At 51.0% G+C, this 19,675-nt stretch overlaps 1 protein-coding gene across 1 annotated transcript; it reads left to right on the top strand.

Annotated features, from left to right (window-relative positions):
• The first annotated feature begins 615 nt into the window (after positions 1 to 615).
• LOC119434883 (leucine-rich repeat-containing protein 24-like) lies at positions 616 to 15,022 on the top strand. The gene is given in 5 exon segments (XM_037701924.2): positions 616 to 938; positions 3,291 to 3,743; positions 9,429 to 9,679; positions 12,930 to 12,958; positions 12,961 to 15,022. Coding segments are annotated over 5 exon segments (1,839 nt in total). The 5' UTR covers positions 616 to 692; the 3' UTR covers positions 13,821 to 15,022.
• The last annotated feature ends 4,653 nt before the right edge of the window (positions 15,023 to 19,675 follow it).

Raw genomic sequence — 19,675 nt, 5'->3', positions numbered from 1 at the left:
AGCACTACGAAGTCATCCCCAGCATTTCGCGGAATTTATTGATTATTGATTGATTACCGATTAGCTATTGCTTGACTATCGATTGGCTATCGCAAGGTATTGGCCATGTATTTGGGCTAGGCTGAGCACTACCAAGTCATCCCAAGCATTTCCCGAAATTTATTGATTATTGATCGATTAGCTATTGATTGCTTATCGCAAGGTATTGGCCACGTATTTGGGCTAGGCTAAGCACTACGAAGTCATCCCCAGCATTTTCCGGAATTTATTGAATATTGATCGATTATCGATTAGCTACTGATTGGCTATGGAGTGCCTATCGATGAGTGATTAAGCTTAAGTAGTCCCAGCCATGCTTAGCTAAACTTAGCCAGGCTCAGCTTCGCTAGTTCACAGGGGTATGCCCTTGGAACCTTTCTGCACTGCCGCCAGGATCGGCCCACATTTTCGGATTCAGCAGACACATTAGGCCCGGCTTAAACAGCTCCGCTGTTAATATAGGATGATGATGATGATGATGATGATGATGATGATGATGATGATGATGATTCCGTAAGTTGTGCATCCAGGAGAGACTAAACGTTCGTCGGTGTCGTCGCTGTTGTGCAGGTGTGTCGTCAGTGCGGCGGGAGTGCTACGATGACGGTGGAACGAGGACAGTGCTTACCACGAGCGAGTCCGTGCCGCACGTGATGCCTCCGGCAGCAGCCATGTGGTGTGCAGCGCTGGCGCTGCTGCTCTGCGCCGCGGCAGCCGCGGGTCTCGAGTCGCCTTCGGGCAGCGGCGCGGCCACCTCGTCGTCGTCCTCTTCCTCCTCCTCCTCCTCGGGCCACTGTCCCAGCGCTTGCACCTGCAAGTGGAAAGGCGGCAAGCACACCGCCGAGTGCGTCAGCCAGGGTCTCTTCTCCGTGCCCGTGGGTCTGCCCCCGGGGCTACAGGTCAGTATAGGCGCCTGTACAGTCACTTGTCGCAAATCCGAATCAGAGGTTGTGTTCCAATTCTTTCCATCATCGTAGACAGTCTACTTTGACGTCTACGAAGACAGCCAAGACAGCTTCGAGGACAAATAATGGAACGCGTTTCGAGCTGTCTGGAGGGCGCTTCTGCGACGTGACGCCACCTCGCGGCGACAAAAAGAAAGTTGAGAAAAGCACATATTGGTTCTGCATTTGAAGTATTTTTGCCTGTGAACCTATGAAAAACCTGATGTGACTTACATTACAGGGTATAGAAAAGCGTGTCTACGTTTTTGTGTGCGCAGACGACGTTCCCGTCGAGTTTCTAAGCGCCCTGCTCGTCGCCATCTTGCTTAGACAGGAAAGTAGCCTGCATCGTTCTTGACTTCGATGCTGTCTTCGCGATGATGTCTACTTTGACATCTTCGTGAGAATTGGAACGGGACTTAAGATGGCCGCCGTCCACTTAGCTGTCGATTTAGCCGTCTAAGGCGAGTATTGGAACACACCTAGAATCGCGTTTAAGTTACTAATGTGTAATACGTAAGTGAAGACACAGAAGGAGGTGCCAGTGCGCAAGGCTGTAAGGGGACCTCCGGAAAAAAGAAATAAAGAAAGCAGAGAATAGATTTATAGAACCGGATCCGTTACAAGCATAGGTAACTACATGTACAAGGATTATAAAGATATATTTTCAGCAATAACGCTGAGGATGACTTATAACAGATTGAACACTTTAGCCGTCAAAGTCTAACCCCGGTACTATCAAACAATCCTCGACTCGAAGGTATTCCTTCATTCAATAATGATTATGATGATTTATTGGCATCCCCTTCGAAACGAAGCGGTGACAAATATTCACCTATAGGCTGTTTGAGCTACTCAGATAATCTATACATTCTTTTCATTCTAGCATTTTGCCTACTTCTCCTTAATCTTTTCTCTCTTGCTTAAAACCTCTATATCAAACTTGTACAGTTACCTATGCCTGTAATGGATCCATTGCTCTCTTCCCGGAATTTTTTCGAATAATACTCTAAAATAGTGCAGGTGGCCTGTGTTTACATTGGAAGTCTTTATTTCCAAGAGCCCGGTGTTGCACTTTAATCACAGGTTGAGCGAGAACACACCAAAAACGAGCTGAAAGTATGAAGTAATCAAATAAGGGCACTGCATACCATAATTTATATCATCGAGACGAAGTAAATGTATAGTGCGCATACGCTTTAAGCGCGCCTAAGCTGTGCCGCTCCGACCTCGTCAGATAGAAGCCTATATCGGCTGTACAGCAATTGCGGACCATGCGTGCACTCATGCAAGTAAGACTGTTTTCGTGATATCGCGCTGCCTTTCAGTAATTTGAACGCTTCTTCACACTCCGTAGCCTTCCATCGAGGCACGTTATACCTATTACGCTTGCGTTCAATTTTAGTTTTAAAATTTCCTGACCTATTTCCGAGAAATTCTTTATAACAATCCCGTCTTGTTCTCTCTCTTTCTTTTTATTCTCTACTTTTCATTCACTGTTTATTCCTCTTTAAACCCCCGCCTTTCGTTTTCTGCCTGTCTTTTTCGCTTTCTCTTTCCTTCCCGCCTTCCTTCGTTATTTATTTTTCTTTCTTTCGTTCTTTATTCGCCCCGGTGGCTATGGAGTTTTGATGCTGAGCACGAGGTCGTCGGTTCGATTCCCGACCACGGCAGCCGCATTTCCGTGGGAGCGAAAAGCAAGAACGCTTGTTTACGTTACAGAACCCCAGATGGCCAAAATTAACCCACAGCCCTCCGATGTGACGTCCCACATAGCCCACATGTGGAGTTTAGAGACGTTCAACCTTAAAGTTTACTTTCTTTTCTTCGTTCCTTCATCCCGTTTTCTTTATTTCTCCATTGCTTTTTTTTTCTTCTTCCTTCCTCTCTATCCTTTCTTGCTTTCCGAAATCGTGCACGTTCATGCTCGTTGGCCATCTAGCCATGCTCCCGTAAAAAAGTTGACAGTCGCAAGAAGATGAAGGCGAAAATGCCTGCGTGCTCACGAACATTAATTAAATAACTTGACATTCCCATTCGAACGCGTTGTTACTTCCTATTACTTGTTTTCTGCCACCAAACGTCGTTGGTTCGACTCCCACCAAAGGTCGTGTCTTAATGAAGGTACAGTTTATTAAGGCACTCGAACCCACGACCCATATGGTGCCACCAACACGTGGCGGTATACATGTGGCATGGTGACACCGTCAATTTTGGTGCCATTGACATTTCCGGATGGTTAAATGTTTGACCCGTGAGCCATCTAAGGCTTTCGCCTTAACAACCGCTGTTGGGGCCATACCGCAGGTAATCCACCTGGAGCGGAACAACTTCCACTCGCTGCCCGGCCGCACGTTCCAGGAGCGCGGCCTGGTCAACCTCCAGCGCGTGTTCCTATCCCAGTGCCGGCTGGGGCGAGTGGCACGGGACGCCTTCCAGCAGCTCACCAACCTGGTCGAGCTGGACCTCAGCTGGAACCTGCTCACGGCCGTGCCCAGCGCCCCGCTGCGGGGGGTGCCCCACCTGCGACGGCTGCAGCTCAGCGGCAACCCGATCGCGCAGCTCGAGAACGCCAGCTTCGTGGGCCTCCAGCACCTGACGTACCTGCACCTGTCGCGGTGCCAGCTGCGCTCCATCGAGCCCGGCGCACTCGACGGGCTGCCGGCGCTCGAGTTCCTGCTGCTCGACAACAATCGACTCACTACGCTGCCGGCGCAAGCGGTGTCGCCTCTTCCAAGGCTCTCGACGTTACATCTGCAGGTATACTATATACGGGGTGTTTTCAATGAAGGAGGAAACACATTCGTGCCTTGCACATATAGCGATGCATTTGAGAGTGGCTCCAAGCTATTTATGCTATCTAAACACGCGTCATAGACCCTTACACGCCGCCCTGCAATTTCTCTCTTCGTGCACGGTGATTTCTGTAAAGTGGTGCACATTTGCGCTTACACAAGCTCTGAGAGGGATGGCGTCTTTTCGTGAATTTCGGAGGCCACAACAAATAAAACTGTTCTATTTTCTTCAATTCTGGCGTTTTACGTGCCAAAACTACGATCTGATTATGAGGCACGCCGTAGTAGGGGACTCCGGATTAATTTATACCACCTGGGAATCTTGAACGTGCACCCAACGCACGGCACACGGACGTTTTTTGCATATCGCCCCCATTGAAATGCGGCTGCCGCGGGCGGGATTCGATCTCGCAACCTCGTGCTTAGCAGCGTGTTATGTCCGCGGTAGCCGTAATAAAGGGCGCTCGGAACAAGGAACATACTTTATTTCATCATCGTGAGAGGCACTTGCGCGCAGCGCGGTCCAAAGTTGTCTCCTGTTGTTTTGTGAATCGCGTGCTCTGCCTGTCTGTCGGGAGCCGTCGACAGGGAGAGAGTGAGGGGAATAGAAGGTTGCGTCGTTGGCGGCTGTGTGAGCGGCACAAAGGGGTTCTCGTAGACGTAGCAGTCTCGTAGACATAGCAATTCCTCCCCCCTTAGTTTAGCGTTTGGTATCGGTCCGGAAGGCATCGATGTCGCGTCGACTAGACTATCACTGGGCGGGCGCCATGTTGTCTGAAGCGCACTTGTGGCTGGTTCTTTTCCGCCGGAGCCAGTGGCTGCGTCGGGAGTGTCCGTTCAAAGTGTCATGTTCCTTTGATAATATCCAAGCCATGTTGAAAGAAGCCTGAGGTCGGTTGCAAGCTGCACAAGCTGATTGGGGTGTCGGCGGGTAACTGTCCCGTTGACGTCGACCAGCCAAGATCTCAGGCCGATGCGTTTCTTCACAGTGGCAGGGACCCACTCGAGATTTCGTCGAAACTGGCGGGCAAACACTTGCTGTCCTTTCTGGAGTTTCTGGCAGCGCGGAGCGTCTTGGATTTCTCGTGCGGCCTTTAAAGGTGGTTCTTGCAGAACAGCCGAGATGTGTGCTCACAGCACGCGGGAGAACATGAGCTTTGCGGGGGTCTGGCCCATCGTATTCTGTACGGTTGTGTGCTGTTTGAACAGAAAGCGTGCAATGCGCTGCTTTACTGATCCTGTAGGGTCTCTTGCAAGAGCATGTTTTAGCTCTCCCATGTAGCGTCCGGCCTGTCCGTTTGTGACTGAGTTGTACGGAGCAGATGTACCGCCGTGATGCCGTTATCACTGTAGAATTTCTGGATTTCTGCCGACACGAATGCGGCTCTGTTGTCTGATACCACTTTGTGGGGCAGTCTGAAAGTTGCAAACAACGAACGAAGGCATCGACGATGTTGTTTTGTTCATATGACGAACTTCAACCCATTTACAGTGGGCGTCCACAGGCACAAGAAAATGTGGGCCCGTCCATTGGGCCTGCGATAGCAAGGTCCAGGGTGTGGCGAGGTGTGCTCGGTCTTTCCTGATCCGAAACTGGGACTCGTGGCAGAGCGCGTTGATTGGTAGGGCAAGCTGTGCCCTCTGCCGCAAAATGTCTCGATATCCTTGTCTATTCCCCCGTTACCACATGTAGCTGCGGGCGCACTTCTTCATTGCGACAACGCCTCTATGTCCGGTGTGGATGAGAGCCGTGACTTGTGGGCGAAGTGGGCCTGGAATGACAACTCGTGATCCGAGCGTGATGTAACCGCGATGACAGCTGAAATCCGTAGCTCTCTTGCAAAAAGCGTTGAAGTTGTCTTCTTTGAGTTTTTGAACGCTGCCTTCATGTAGAGCTTTGTACAGCTTGGACAACGTCGGGTGATCTTGTGTCGCTGTTGCGACCATGTCGGTTGTTAGCGGAGGCCTTTGTAGCGCCTCAAACATCAGCACGCAGCCAACTTGAGGTGGGTCCTCGATGGTTTCGCTGAGGGGTAGGCGGCTCAGCGCGTCGGCGTTTTGGTGCTTGCTTCCGGGGTGTTACATGAGGTCGTAGTCATACGCCGACATCTTAGTGAATCATCGGGTCATACGGGACGATAGTGTCTACGGAATCTGCTTCTGGGGCCCCAGGATGCCCAAAAGCGGCCTGTAATCAGTCAGAATGATCACACGTCTTTACGCGATGTACTGATAAAACTACGTGGCACCATAGACGATGGCAGTCCTTCGCGATCGAGCTGAGAATGATTGCGCTCTGCAGGTGATAGCTTGCGGGAAGCGAAGGTGATTGCTACTTCTCTGCCTTGATCGTCACTTTATCAGAGAAATGCAGCCACGCCATAGGGGGACGCGTCACATACCAAGAGTAAGGGCAATGTCTCGTCATAGGGCCTGAGCACTACACTGTCTCGGAGCAGCTCCTTTAAGGATTCAAATGCTTTCTGATGGCGTGACGAGCAAATCCAGGGGACGTCGTTTATCAGCATGTTGTAATGGCTGTTGGCCACCGTTGCTCTGTGTTCTAGGAACCGGTCATACAAAGTTAGGAGCCCAAGAAAGGATTGTAGCTCGTGCTTGGTGGTTGGAGCGCGTGCCTCCGTGATGGCCCGCACCTTGTCGCTGGTGGGATGAATGCCTTCGCCATCGATCAGGTGCCCTAAACATTTCACTTGAGGCACTGCGTAGCAGCACTTATCCAAGCTCAAGTGTAGGTTCGTGCTAGCAAGCCTTTCCAGAACAAGCTCTAGGTGAGCTGTATTGTTCCTGACTGGTTGCGCCACTGATGATTGCATCGTCCAAGTAGACGCACACACCAGAGATTCCTTGAGGCTGGGATTCCATGTACTTTTAGATAATATGTGGGGCTGCCGCTACTCCAAATGGTAGTCACTTAACCCTGTACAGTCCTCTAGTGGTTTAAAAGGGAAGTTTTCTCGCTCACCTTCAGCTGCTGGTACGCTCGGGTTAGGTCCAGGTTGCTGAAAATATTTCCTCCACGTAGTGTATTGAAGACTTCGTGCGGTGTTGGCAGCGGGTACGGGGACGATTTTGTGGGCAAGCTATGGTGAACCGGTAAGTTAGGTAAAGACGCAGGCTTCCGTTTTTTTTTTCTTCCTCACTGCGACCAGTGGTGTGGTCTAATCTGAATGTTGCGTGGGCTCAATAATACCCTGTTGTTCCAGTTTGTCGAGCTCCCTCTTGTAGGCAGGTTGCAGGGCAAATGTTACAGGTCTGGCCTTCAGAAACGACATTATGTAAGTCGTACAGCACTGTTGATGCCGGTGGACTATGCTGCGTTCCAACATACGTTATCGTCATTGGGGCGTTCACGTTTTTGCGTCACTGTGATGGACCATTCGCCTGTTTCTTCTTCGTGCTGGAGGCCTTGTCAATATGACCGCGCTTGTGGCAGAAATTGCATTTTCTGCTTGGTATTTGCATGACTGGGTGCTGTGCTGCCCATCGTCATGCCAGCAGCGTTGTAGCTTAGAAGATCTGTCTGCACTTGCCTGGTCACAACGTACTTGGTGCCTTTATGCCTGCGGAACTGGCTCCATAGTTTTTTTTCTTCTTTTTTTTCGGTTGGACAGCGCGTTTCACTTGAACAACGATGTCGTAGGCCTTTATGAACGTCAGGTCACTCTCAGAAAACAGCCTCTGTTGCAGGAGATCGTCTCGTAGTCCGCACACCAATCAGTCGCGCAACGTATTGTCCAAGGGAAGCATTGTTACTTTGGCAGGTGATGCTGTTGACGCCGTCTGCTGTCCGGTAGCTGCTGGTGTAATACCCCTTGTGCGTAGCTTCCGGAAGTTACAGTCGACAGCCAGGGTCTTTAGCGCCGCGACGTATGCACTTACCGGCTCTCCCTCCAACTGGTCACGTTGTTGGAAGCGAGCTCGGCTGAAGACCTCGGATGGCCTCGGGTCGCAGTGTTTCTGAAGCGCCGCAACAATGTCGTCGTAGGCCACTTCAGCTGGGCTGCTTGGCTGCACCGAGGCGCAGACAGTGTTGTCCGTCAGCTCACCGCACAGTGTCAGCAGGTGTGCCCTCTTCTTGTTATGGTCCGCGATGATGTTAGCCTCGAAGTAAACCTGGAGGCGTCCAAACCACGATGACCACGGTGCGCCATTACACTCCAGTAGTCGGCCCGTGCGTGCGTTGTCATTGCGTAGCACAGGTACAGGTCAACGTGAGCTTTAAATCTACTGCCTCGTCGCCACTGTTAGGTCCACGGTAGCCGTAATTAAAGGCGTTCGGAACAAGGAACGGAATTTATTTCATCATCGAGAGAGGGACCTGTGCGCAGCGTGGTCCGAAGTCGTCTGCTGCGGTTTGTGAGCCGCCTGCTCTCTCTGTCTGTCGGGAGCCGCCTACGGGGAGAGAGTGAGGGGGCGTTGGAAGGGTTCGTCGTTGGCGGCTGGCGCGAGCGGAACGAAGGGGGTGTCGTAGACGTAGCAGTCTGGTAGACATAGCACAGCATAACGCCAAAGCTACTAAGCAACCGCGCCAGATGATGATGCTGTCAAGCTAAGAACCTAAAAATACAGTACAAGCTACACCCACAGAACCACGCTACTATCTGCAATCTGTGCCTCCGTGCCCCAAAACACATGACTCTCGAGGGACGCCGACATCCTAAGTAGTTCGTCTCTACCGTGACGTCACAGAAATGAGCGGATGTAGTTGGCTGGATTGCTTATACAAATTATGTTTGAGTTGGGCAGCGGTGTACTTGCTACTGCTTTATTAGGTTGCCACCGACTCCTCCTAGCCGAGCCGCGGCTTTAACCCCGAAAATAATTACTATATACAAATACGGTGTTTCAGCGAATTGTCACCAACTATTAAAATACAAGGTTTGAGACTAAATCATAAGTTTTTGCTGCCCCAGATTCAGAGACATTATTGTGTGATAATCACCGATAAGATATTTGATCACCTTAGTTACATCGAACACTTTCTGTGGTAGAGCCCAAGCTATCGAGGTGAAAGGGCCGCTCTATTTGAGAACTTTGAAGAGAAAGGCCTAGCTCCCACATCCGTGTCTTCAATACCATGTGTTTCTGGAAGGAGCTGCTATAGCCCGCAAGGAAGCTTCACGTCTTCTCACATTTCTAAGAGACACTGAACTCTTCGACAGATGGTGAATATCCCAGTCACAATGAAAGAGACGTTCAGACGGAGCAATCGCCAACCTCCATCGCCAGGCTAAACCCGCCTGTAGCTGCAACACACCACCACCACACCTTAGTTTCACTAATTAACTTCATAATTAACGCATTCTGCACACATGTTGCAATTACGGAATTGTATCTGGTTAGTGCTCAAGGCATGTACCCTCAATAGTAGAAATTATGAGGCTAGTAGCAAGTTTCGGAATATCCACCGATTAAGTCATTGACGAAACAGTTTGGAGCTTCGCTTCTAGTGTTGTCCCGTAGTGCCAAGATGGAAGACTGTCAAAACGATACGTGGAACGCCAGTGCACCGCACGGCATGTTGTGTTTACACCACGCTATATGTCCTGCACAAGTAGAGATTTATGTCTTGACCTGGTCAGTCCGCCCTTGATGCATCTTTTTAACATCAGTGACCTGTGTCCCGCAGGGCAACCCGTGGCAGTGCGACTGCCGGCTGAGCAGCCTGCGCCGATGGATGCGCACCCGCAACATCCCGCTGGGAGAGCCGCCTCGCTGCGCGGGGCCTCCGCGGCTCGAGTCCGCCTCGTGGGACGAGCTCTCGCTCGAGCAGTTCGCCTGCCCGCCACAGGTGCACGCCGACTCTCTGGTCAGCGTCCAGGAAGGGCGCAACGCCACGCTCGTGTGCCGCGTGCGCGCCGACCCACCCGCCGTGCTCAGGTACGTGCTTCGTCCCATGGAGGAAGGAATTCGAGCTATAGGATGGAGCATTGCTCAACACGATTGAAGCCAAACGAATCTGCCCAACACGTGATCGTCACGTCGGAACGTGCGGTAGGTTTTAGTGCTCCCGCTATGCAGGCAGAGTTACGGTAGCACAGCCGAACTGGTGTGCCTCAATTAAGAACTAACGCGAACCAAAAGTTCTTGGCCAATACGTTGAGTCTCAGGGGTCAAGTGTTGGGCCGATACTGCGAGAGAAAAACTGAAGGCAGTGACTTCACGGAGAGTTCGCACGCTGGCTGCGTTGACATAATGTCTCCTCCCAGTTCATTTCCTCCCTTCATGCTTCATTCACAGCGACAGCTGTATACAGTACGGTCGACTTTAAAGGCTAAATGTAACGATTTTTTTGGAACGCTAAAAAATCAAAGTTTCAGATAGCGTAGAAATATAGAGTGCACCAGCTAACTTTAGCCAAGCTGTTCAACGAAAAAGAAATGCAGCAGGTTCAACGAGTTGGAACTATTTACAGCGAAGCTTTGTGTGAGTGTATAAGGTCGAAACACGAGTGCACGCTGGCGGTGACTTTCGAAGCTACGCCTCCACACTCAAAAGCTGAGTGTCTTACCCACTAAGATAAACACGCACTTTTTTTCTTTATTACATGGGAGTAATTATGCATAAGTGACATCCAACATCAGCTAAATACCCACGCTTGCAAAAGATGAAAATATCTGAAACACACGAATGTGTTGTACCGGCGGTACAAAACAAATGTCAAAGGAAAACAGTGTCTATGAACGGTTTCTTGAAAGATTTGCTGACGGTGGAATAAAAGCCATCTCTAGGACCACATGTAGAGCCGACTTAGAGCCTTGTGGACATCAGAAAAATTTGGTTTTGCCAAAAGGTAATGTCAACGCATCCCTGGTGCGTTTCGATGGTCGCGGGATGCGACTTCCGTTGGGTCATTCCTTCACCGACCGAAATGGCACTGATCTCTGGGGGCTCATGCACTTCGCGTCGCGCAACTCAGACAGATAAATAGTCAATGAGCGATAAGGATAATTAGTGATGAGCGGTTATATGGGTCTCATCAGGCTTGATAATGGTTAAAGGTGCTAAAGAGTGATATGGGCTTATAATGGTTGGAGCAAGTTTGATAAGGTTGATAAGGACCGATAAGGGTTGGTAAGAGTCGGATCAAGTCCGCTAGGGTTGATAACGACCGTTAAGGTTGATAAGGGTCGGATTATGTCCGTTAAGGTTGATAAGGACATAAAGAGTTGATAAAGATCGGATCGATTGCGGTAAAAGTTAATAACGACCGATAAAGATTGATAAGGGTCGGGTCGAGTCTGATAAGGTTCATAACAACAGATAAGGGTTGATAACGGTCGGATCGAGTCTAATAAGGTTGATAACGACCGGCAAGGGTTGATAAGGGTTTATACTGGTCGGATCAAGTATGAGAAGATTGAGGATGAGCAAGTGGCAGAATGCTTACACATACTTAGACAATTCTAGTTGAGTTTCTGCATAATTTGTTTACTATTTTTTTTTTTCGCGACAGCCATATCCTGCTGCCCGAAGAAGTCTACGCAAAGGAAGCGAGTCCCTCTTGTCGTTTAGTCTCCTCACGTGCTGGTTACATCCACCTTTCTTTTTGCTCACCGGAAGATAAAAGTCCGGTAGCACAGCGCTGTTGTTTTTCTTACTCCTTCAAAAAGTATTTTACTATGAGAGAAAGCGCGTTAGGCGCTTTTCTTTTGCGCAAGCTATGCTCCGTTCTAAACTGACAGTTGTGAGATTCGCGTATTCACAATTGCCATTTTTTTAAAAATCAAGTCGACACGAAGTAAAAGTAAAATGCTGACAATCGAAGGAAGTTATAAGTGCGCGCAATCTAGGCAAACAAAAATCTCTCTGCCTCTCCCTTTTTTCATATAAGTGGAGCACGCTTTTACTTTTCAGAGGTTCTTTTGTCCCCCTCAGTGTATGTATATATATAGTCCTTAAGATATTAAACATGGGAACGATAAAACGTTTAACGCACGCCCGTCGCCCACGCTCAAAGAGGAGACTTTAAGTTGTGCGCACTGGATAATCACTTTAGCCGGAATAAATGAACTTGTGCGGCGAAACTAAGAATTAGATTTAACTTCAGTTTTTTAATGGTTTTAATGGTAGCGCGGGGAACGGAGTGTTTCTAATCGAGTAATGCAGTGGTGCACCGATCGCCGTTATGTGAGTCGAGCAGCGAGTGAAGCAGCCGTAAGTTAAGTGGCTCCCAATTTTTAGTCGTTTATGGCATATTAAAAAAAAAAGCTTCTCTCTAATATGATGGATAATTATAGAATAGCTGTATTAGACTTCAAACTAGTGTCCCTCCGTGCGATAGCCCGACGCTCCAGGCCCATTAGGGGACAGACGATGGCGTACGTCTATGGTGACAATCCCAACTTTGATATTGGCGCACCCGTCACGTCGCGTAGCAACAACTGGCTTGAAGAAGTGACGGCACTTGCGCGCACGGCAGCTTCCATTACGCAACTGACGCCGGAATGGAACCCATTGTCGACGTTCCCACTGCCCTTCACAGGAGCCACGTCGCTTACCAACGAGTTACTTGTAAAAGTGACAGTGCGCCAGTATCCTCCATCCTCCGCTAGTGATTCAAATATAGAGCTCTGAGTCGCTACGTCACATTGTACCGCCTTCCGGATCGGCCCAGAGCGTAACTAGACCGGTTGTGAAGTTTCCTTGGCGGAGCACATTAAATTACTCGTCATGCCGTCACCGGCACGCCATCGTCGTTGAAGGTCGCCTTGCTACTGTCAGCAAACAAACCCTTGCGTGACAAAGAGAATTCCTCGCCTTACACGGATATTTTGGTCCATCTGGTAATTATTTTCAGTTCACCAAGCGAAGTTAGATATGGTCAGTGTACATCTGCAAAATGCTTCGCGTAACATCGATTTCCACAGCGCGCAGGATCTGCGCGTTTTTTTTAAAGAACAATTTGTCTCGGTCACACTTGTTGCCTTTCTTCTTCCTTAGCATTTTGTCCTTGTGTCACGTTGTGTTTTATCTGCACGAACGCTATTGTGCTGTACCGGAAAATACGTTATATAGATGAAACTTATCGTTTTTTTTCTTCTGCTTTTCTTATCTTTAAGAAAAATCGGACATTCTGAACTGCTTTTTGTCGTGCCTGATCATCATCTGCGTTTCTTGCCTTGTGCAGATGGGAGGCGGCCGACTGGGGTGCCGGCGCTGGAACTCAACGAACGGCGAAGCGGGCCCAGACTTGGACTCGGCCCGCTTCCAAGTGCAGCGTGAGCAGAGCGGGCCGTTCCAGTTGAGCTGGCTGTCCGTGGCTCACGCGGGTCCCTACGACGCGGGCGTCTACATCTGCGTGGCCGAGAACCGCGCTGGCCTGCGGGCCGCCAATACGACGCTGGCCGTGGTGCAGGCGCCGCCGGTTGCCAGCGGCCTCTCGAGGACCCACAAGGTGGTCATCGTGCTGGCCAGCTTCCTGGCGCTGGTCATACTGGCCCTGCTACTGTGCTTCGTCGTGGCACGGCAACGGGCTCTGGCTGCCTCTAGGGCCAAGTTTCCGGGCATGCTCAAGCAGCTGGCGCGCAAGGCAGACCTGGTCGAAGTGGCAACTCCAAGCGACACCAAGGCGGCACAGCTGGCCGCCATGCAGCAGCGATCGCCCCACGATGGCTCGGCGCAGTCGCCCACGGACCCCGGCGACCGGACGACGCCCGACCTGGTTCATGGCAAGAGTGGCGCGGGACTGGACTATTCCAGGCAGCCGAACGGGTACGGACCCGTGGGCAACGGCTACGTTAACCCAGCCGACCCCTGCTACGGCCAATACGCGCTCCACGACCGGTACCTCGAAGAGCCACCCGAACCACCACAGAGACACGGCCTCTACTCGCCGCCCGAACCGTCAGCAGCAGCGGCGGCTGCGCAGTGGAGGGTAGTCGAACCGGCAGCCTCGTCTTGGAAGCGGAACCCGGTAGCCGCACCTCCAGTAGCGGCGTGCGTGGCAGTCGGCGTAGATACCCGTTACTCTCCGGACGAAGGGTACGGCGAGGGCAACTACGAAGGTACCGAGGTGTGAGCGAAGCATGGTGATAGTGCTGTAGGATCAACTTGGCAGCCGCTGATCGACCACAACGCGCAGAAGGCCGGACGCAGACAAAAAAGTTATTCTCAAGGCGGAAGGTTGTTTGAACGGCAAGGACACCCCGGTCTAGTCCCGCGGTACTATCGTGGAAGATTGCAGAAGCGGGAAAGAAACAACGCAAGAACCAAACAGGGCCTGACGAATAACACCGAGCTTCTTGCTTGGAACGGGCCGGCATCGTCACTCGTATAAGGCCGGAAGCCAACACTCAGCGTGATGCAGGAGAGTGGAACGTTTTGTAACAACGAACTGGGCGGCCAAATGGTGTAAAAGTCTATTTTTCACTACGCGAGAAGTGACAGGCCGTATCCGTGGTCGGAAAACGACACCTCGCAAAAGTATGGCGAACCATGGGACTAATCTCCAGCGTGCTTGGAAAACGTGTAGGCTTACTCAAAAGAACTGCTCTCGCGTTGTATGTACAGAGTTTTCAGTCTAGTGGAACCCACGATACCCCGTGTTTGTTTCCGTATCCTCCGTTCCTTCCGTTTCATGTGCAACGGCAAGTCAGTGAGTAGTGGAATATACCCGACGTGTCCGTGCATTCGCGAGTGGTTTTTGTCAACTTTTGAAGAAAAAAAAGTTGTTTTGTGAACTTTGCAACGAATTCTAATTTATGAATGACTGATCTTCAAAAGTGAGAACAGAAACTGACTGCGTGTGCGGCACATTCGTGAAACACTGTGTGTTTTACAGACGCATTGGTCTACACTGGCTCGGTCGCGAGCGAGCGAGAATCCCAGTGACTTGGGGTTTACTGAACTGGTTCCTAAGATGCCCTCCACATGTGGCGTGCTGTAACTGAAATACGAAAAGCGAGGCATTTTGGACTAACGCGTACACAGCGCTTGCCCGTCCACAAAACGCCACTAACACACGCACAGAGCTGACACAAACCAGAACAAAGTGGTGACAAGCTGAACAACATTGTGACGCCCTGAAGAGAGTCGCGTGGTGAACTTGGTTTCAGTGTCCACGAGAACATTTCAGTGAACCCTTATACATACACTTATATATATATATATTATTGCGTGTGAAGATAAGCGCCCTTGTACATATTTATTACCAAATGTTTGTCGTGACAGTGAAACTTCCGAAGGCTGCAAATGAACGCCAATAAAGCTGTTGTGCCAGAAGCATGTAGCACTGTCTCGCCTCCAAAATGGTAAGCCTATGGAGCGGTCATGCTGTCAGTGTACGAGTATAGCATTGATGCAAGATCACCTCTGTGTACCCCATGTCCAGTATACAATGCACAGAACTTCTACGTAAGGGCTTTCCGCTAATGGCTACTGCTACGACGATCTTTACCAAGGTGTGGCTCAAAAGTGGCTCAAAGTTACCAAAAGTGGCTGAATCGCTGGCCAGGGAGAAAACGGTTTTACATAAGAGAAGATTCATGAACACAGCCCCTGAATTCCCGAACATAAAAAGAGAGAGATAAAAGGAAGGCAGGGATGTTAACCAGTAAAGAGTCCGGTTGGCTCCCTTGTGCTAGGGAAAATGAGAAGGGGAATAGAAAGAAGAGAGAGAGGGTGTAGAGAGACGTGCATGGACAGCACTACAGATTCAAAGGCTCTCAAACAAGCTAGACGTTCTGCCGAATATACGTTGAAAATAACTCAATACGTAGAAGTCAGCAGGCTACTTCGTTCCTGAATTGTGGTACATGGCTTTGCAATAAAGCTTCGGTAGCTATGATGCTGATAATGAATGGAGTTCTAATTTTTAATTGAGCACACCGGAGAGATCGCGACAGTACGAATGTCGTGAAACAATAGAGGAATGAGGTAGCCCAAGTATTATCATCCTTGTTTCCGCAGCAACCTTATCAAGCGGAGCTTCTATTGGCTCACATGTTTGGTGGCGTTGTAGTCACGCAAAAACGCACGTGTGGCGCATACCCGCATAGCATATGCGTGTATGAGCCAGGGACAAGAAGAAAGAAAGAAGAAAGAAGAAAGAAAGAAAGAAAGAAGAAAGAAGAATGAGAAGGAAGGAAGGAAAGAAGGAAGAGTAGGTGCGGGGAAAGTGACGCGTGCGACCAATTAGGGTTGTTTGGTGTGTCGCGGGGAGGGAAAGGGAAGGAAAGGGAGTTGGAGCGCGCTCGGCCGGGATTGCCTCGCCTCAGATCAGTTTAAGCGCCCGGGTTGGAAGGCCGGGCGTGGTGCGTTCCGCCGAGGAACAGGCTGCGTTTGAGCAACGGCGCTGCGAACTCGCTCGGGAAAAGGCTCGTCGTCGACGTGCCGATTCTAGTGTGAAGGCTTCCGATGCCCAGGCGAAACGTCAGCGAAGAGCCGCGGATCCCGAGTTGCGGAGCGCGATGTTGAGGCCAAAAGTCAGCGAAGAGGCCGCCGACCCCGAGTTGCGGGAGCCGCGATGTTGAGGCCAACATCAGCGTCCATATAGCCATCAAGGAAACCCGACAACGGTGGTGCACGCCTCCCAACGCTAGGCGGCCAACTTCCCCGGTGCGACAACCATGTTTCAACGCGAGTTTCTCAACCGGAACTTCGGAGCAAGCTGCACTGTTGTGACCGGTTGGGGTTCGAGCACAACGGGCCACTCGTCAGTGTAATTCGTTCCGAGGAACATCGAAGAAACACACGACAAGCTTTCGCTACGCCCCATTCCTCACAAGGGCGGGTTTATGATATAATATAATATATATGTGAGCATTATATTACCCTTCATCTTCTTCATCTGTATATACTCATCATCATGGTCAGCGCCATTCGCTTCAGCGCGCGACCTGCATAATAAACCGTTGAGGTTGAACAGCTGTCTCGCAAGTGGTGGAGAGTGCTCTCGATCCCTTGGTCCTCTACGCCTTCGAGTTTCCCTGGAGCTTTCGTTCCGGTCGCCGCTTGCCCCGCCTTTCCACCACCATGCCCCAAGAAGATCCACCAGGAGCCCCCAGCGTCACCGTCTCTGCCCACCGGCCGTTCCTTCATGGACCGTCAGCACGCGGCAGCGCGATCCCACCATGTTCGCTGGCCTTCCTAGTGAGGACGTTGACGACTGGCTGGACAATTATGACCGAGTGAGTGAGTCTAACCGGTGGGATGATTCTCACAAGCTTCGGAGCGTCGCATTCTACCTCACTGACGTTGCCAGGACTTGGTTTCTTAACCATGAGCGCTCCTTCCCAGACTGGGCGGCTTTCAGACACCAGCTTCGGCAAATTTTCGGCGCCCCCAACGTCCGCTCTGAGGTAGCCAAGAAAAAGCTTGATGCACGCATGCAACTTCCCGGGGAAACATACACTTCTTATATCGAGGACGTCCTCGCCCTTTGTCGCCGGGTTGACGCAGCGATGACTGAATCAGATCGTGTTCGTCATATCCTCAAGGGCATTGCCCCCGTCGCGTTCAACGCACTGGCCATCAAGAATCCAAATACCGTTAACGATGTTATCGCGACTTGCCAGCATCTGGACGCCCTGCAGGCCATCCGTTTACAACCTGTCGCCTGTGACACGCCTCCTTCCTCCGATACGGACCTGCGTGTCCTGATTCGGACTCTCATACGCGAGGAGCTCCAAGTGTACGGCCTGCGCAGTCCTCCCGTTCTTCAGCCGCAACCTTCGGTTCCTGGCCTGCGCGACATAATCAAAGAGGAGCTGTCCTCCATGACCTGCACTGTGGGCTGTGTCCCTCCTGCGCCGGCGCCCTCGTATGCTCAGGTTGCGACTATGCAACCAGCGTTCGTTCAGACAACGCCTCCTGCTCCTGTTACTCCCAACCACCTGGCGACTCTGGCACCTCGTGCACCTGCCACAGCATATTACCCTACCCGGCCTTCGCCCCGCCCCATTTGTTATTACTGCGGTATTCGCGGGCACATATCGTGCTTTTGTCGCAGACGACAACAGGACGAACGCCGTGGTTATGATGTTTACGAGCGAGACCCATTGCCTCTTCCAAGTGCCTACCAGCGCCGGCTTACTTACTCCGCCTCCAAATCCCGAAGAGCCTCGCAACTACCGTCCAGGGCGCCGCCGCTCGCCTTCCCCTCTCCGACGCTCGACATCACCTCTGCTACCGGCCTCCGGCACTCCTGACTACCGATCGGAAAACTAGATGGTGCAGGTTTTGGAGGGAAAGCTGCATGGCCCGCACAGACTACAATTCCTCCAGTGTGCCCGGCCAATACTTTATTAGTGTGTGTAGAAGGTGTACCCGTTCCTGCATTGATTGATACGGGCGCAGCTATTTCTGTTATTCACGCTGACTTGTGCTCTCGTCTACGCAAGGTTAGTACACCTTACAATGGAGCTATTCTACATGGCGCAAATAATGTTGTGATTCGGCCATCGGCGCAATGCACAGTTCGAGTTTCGATTGACGGGATTCGCCACCATATTCAGTTCGCAGTGTTGACTTCCTGTGCTCACATGCTTATACTAAGGTGGGACTTTCTCTCTTCCGCGTCCGCTTTTATTTCGTGCCGTCAACGCCTCGTTAACTTGACCGAGACCGACAATTCCGACGACGTGCCCGAACCGCGCCTTCGCTTACGAACTGCTGACGATTGTATGGTGCCTCCTGGCCGCGAACAACTTCTTGTAGTACACTCTGACATCGCCGATGGTGACGTTTTAGTTGTACCATCAGCTCGTTGCCTATCCAAAGGGATTGCTCTGGCACCTAGCCTTGTTCGCTTCACCAACGGTACGGCCACTTTGGCTGTACTCAACACAACCACTGAGCCAGTCCTTCTTCCTAAAGGCGCTGTTGTCATTTGCGTCTTGGACACTCAGCCTGTCTGTGTGCTTACCTCGACTACTGCTGTTTCACGGGCACCTACCACTATAGAGCCAGCCCCTACTTCTGTTCTCGCTAGTGCAATCAGCACTGATCTAACGCCACAGCAGACGGAAGAGTTACTGGCGTTCTTATCCAAGCATAAAGACTCCTTCGGCGTGCACTCTCCTCTTCTGGGGCAGACTTCTGCAACGGCTCATCGCATACACACAGATGGAACTTCCATCGTGCGCCGGCGGCCATATCGTGTTTCTTCCGCCGAACGCCAGATCATCGATACCCACGTTGCCGACATGCTGAAACGAAGCATCATCCGCCCTTCCTCAAGCCCTTGGTCATCACCTGTCGTTTTGGTGCGTAAGAAAGACGGCTCAGTGCGTTTTTGCGTAGACTACCGTGCCTTGAACAAAATAACCCGCAAAGATGTATATCCACTTCCCCGAATCGATGATGCGTTAGATTCATTACAAGGCGCGGAGTATTTCACCAGCCTTGATCTACGCTCCGGATACTGGCAGATCCCCATGCACGAAGAAGACAAGGAAAAAACTGCCTTTGCCACTCCCGATGGGCTTTACGAATTTAACGTAATGCCTTTCGGCCTGTGTAATGCTCCCGCCACATTTGAGCGGATGATTGACACCGTACTACGGGGCCTAAAGTGGAAGACTTGCTTATGCTACCTTGACGACATCGTCATATTTTCGTCGACCTTCCATCAGCACTTGCAGCGCCTCGACGAAGTCTTGACATGCCTCTCTGCTGCTGGCCTTCATCTGAATACAAAAAAGTGCCACTTCGCCAGCAAAACCATTAAAGTACTCGGACACCTTGTCAGCAAGGAGGGCTTTCGACCTGACCCCGATAAGATTACCGCTGTCCTGCGCTTCCCCAGGCCTCAACGCGCCAAATACTTGCGTAGCTTCCTTGGCCTAGCCTCGTATTTCCGGCACTTCACACGTAACTTTGCCACCATTGCGGCGCCGCTCCATCAACTACTCCCTTCTGGAGCTCCCTATGTAT

This window comes from Dermacentor silvarum, unplaced genomic scaffold, assembly GCF_013339745.2.
Source record: "Dermacentor silvarum isolate Dsil-2018 unplaced genomic scaffold, BIME_Dsil_1.4 Seq304, whole genome shotgun sequence".
NCBI classification, from domain to species: domain Eukaryota; kingdom Metazoa; phylum Arthropoda; class Arachnida; order Ixodida; family Ixodidae; genus Dermacentor; species Dermacentor silvarum.
This window is presented reverse-complemented; position numbering and strand designations above follow the sequence as displayed.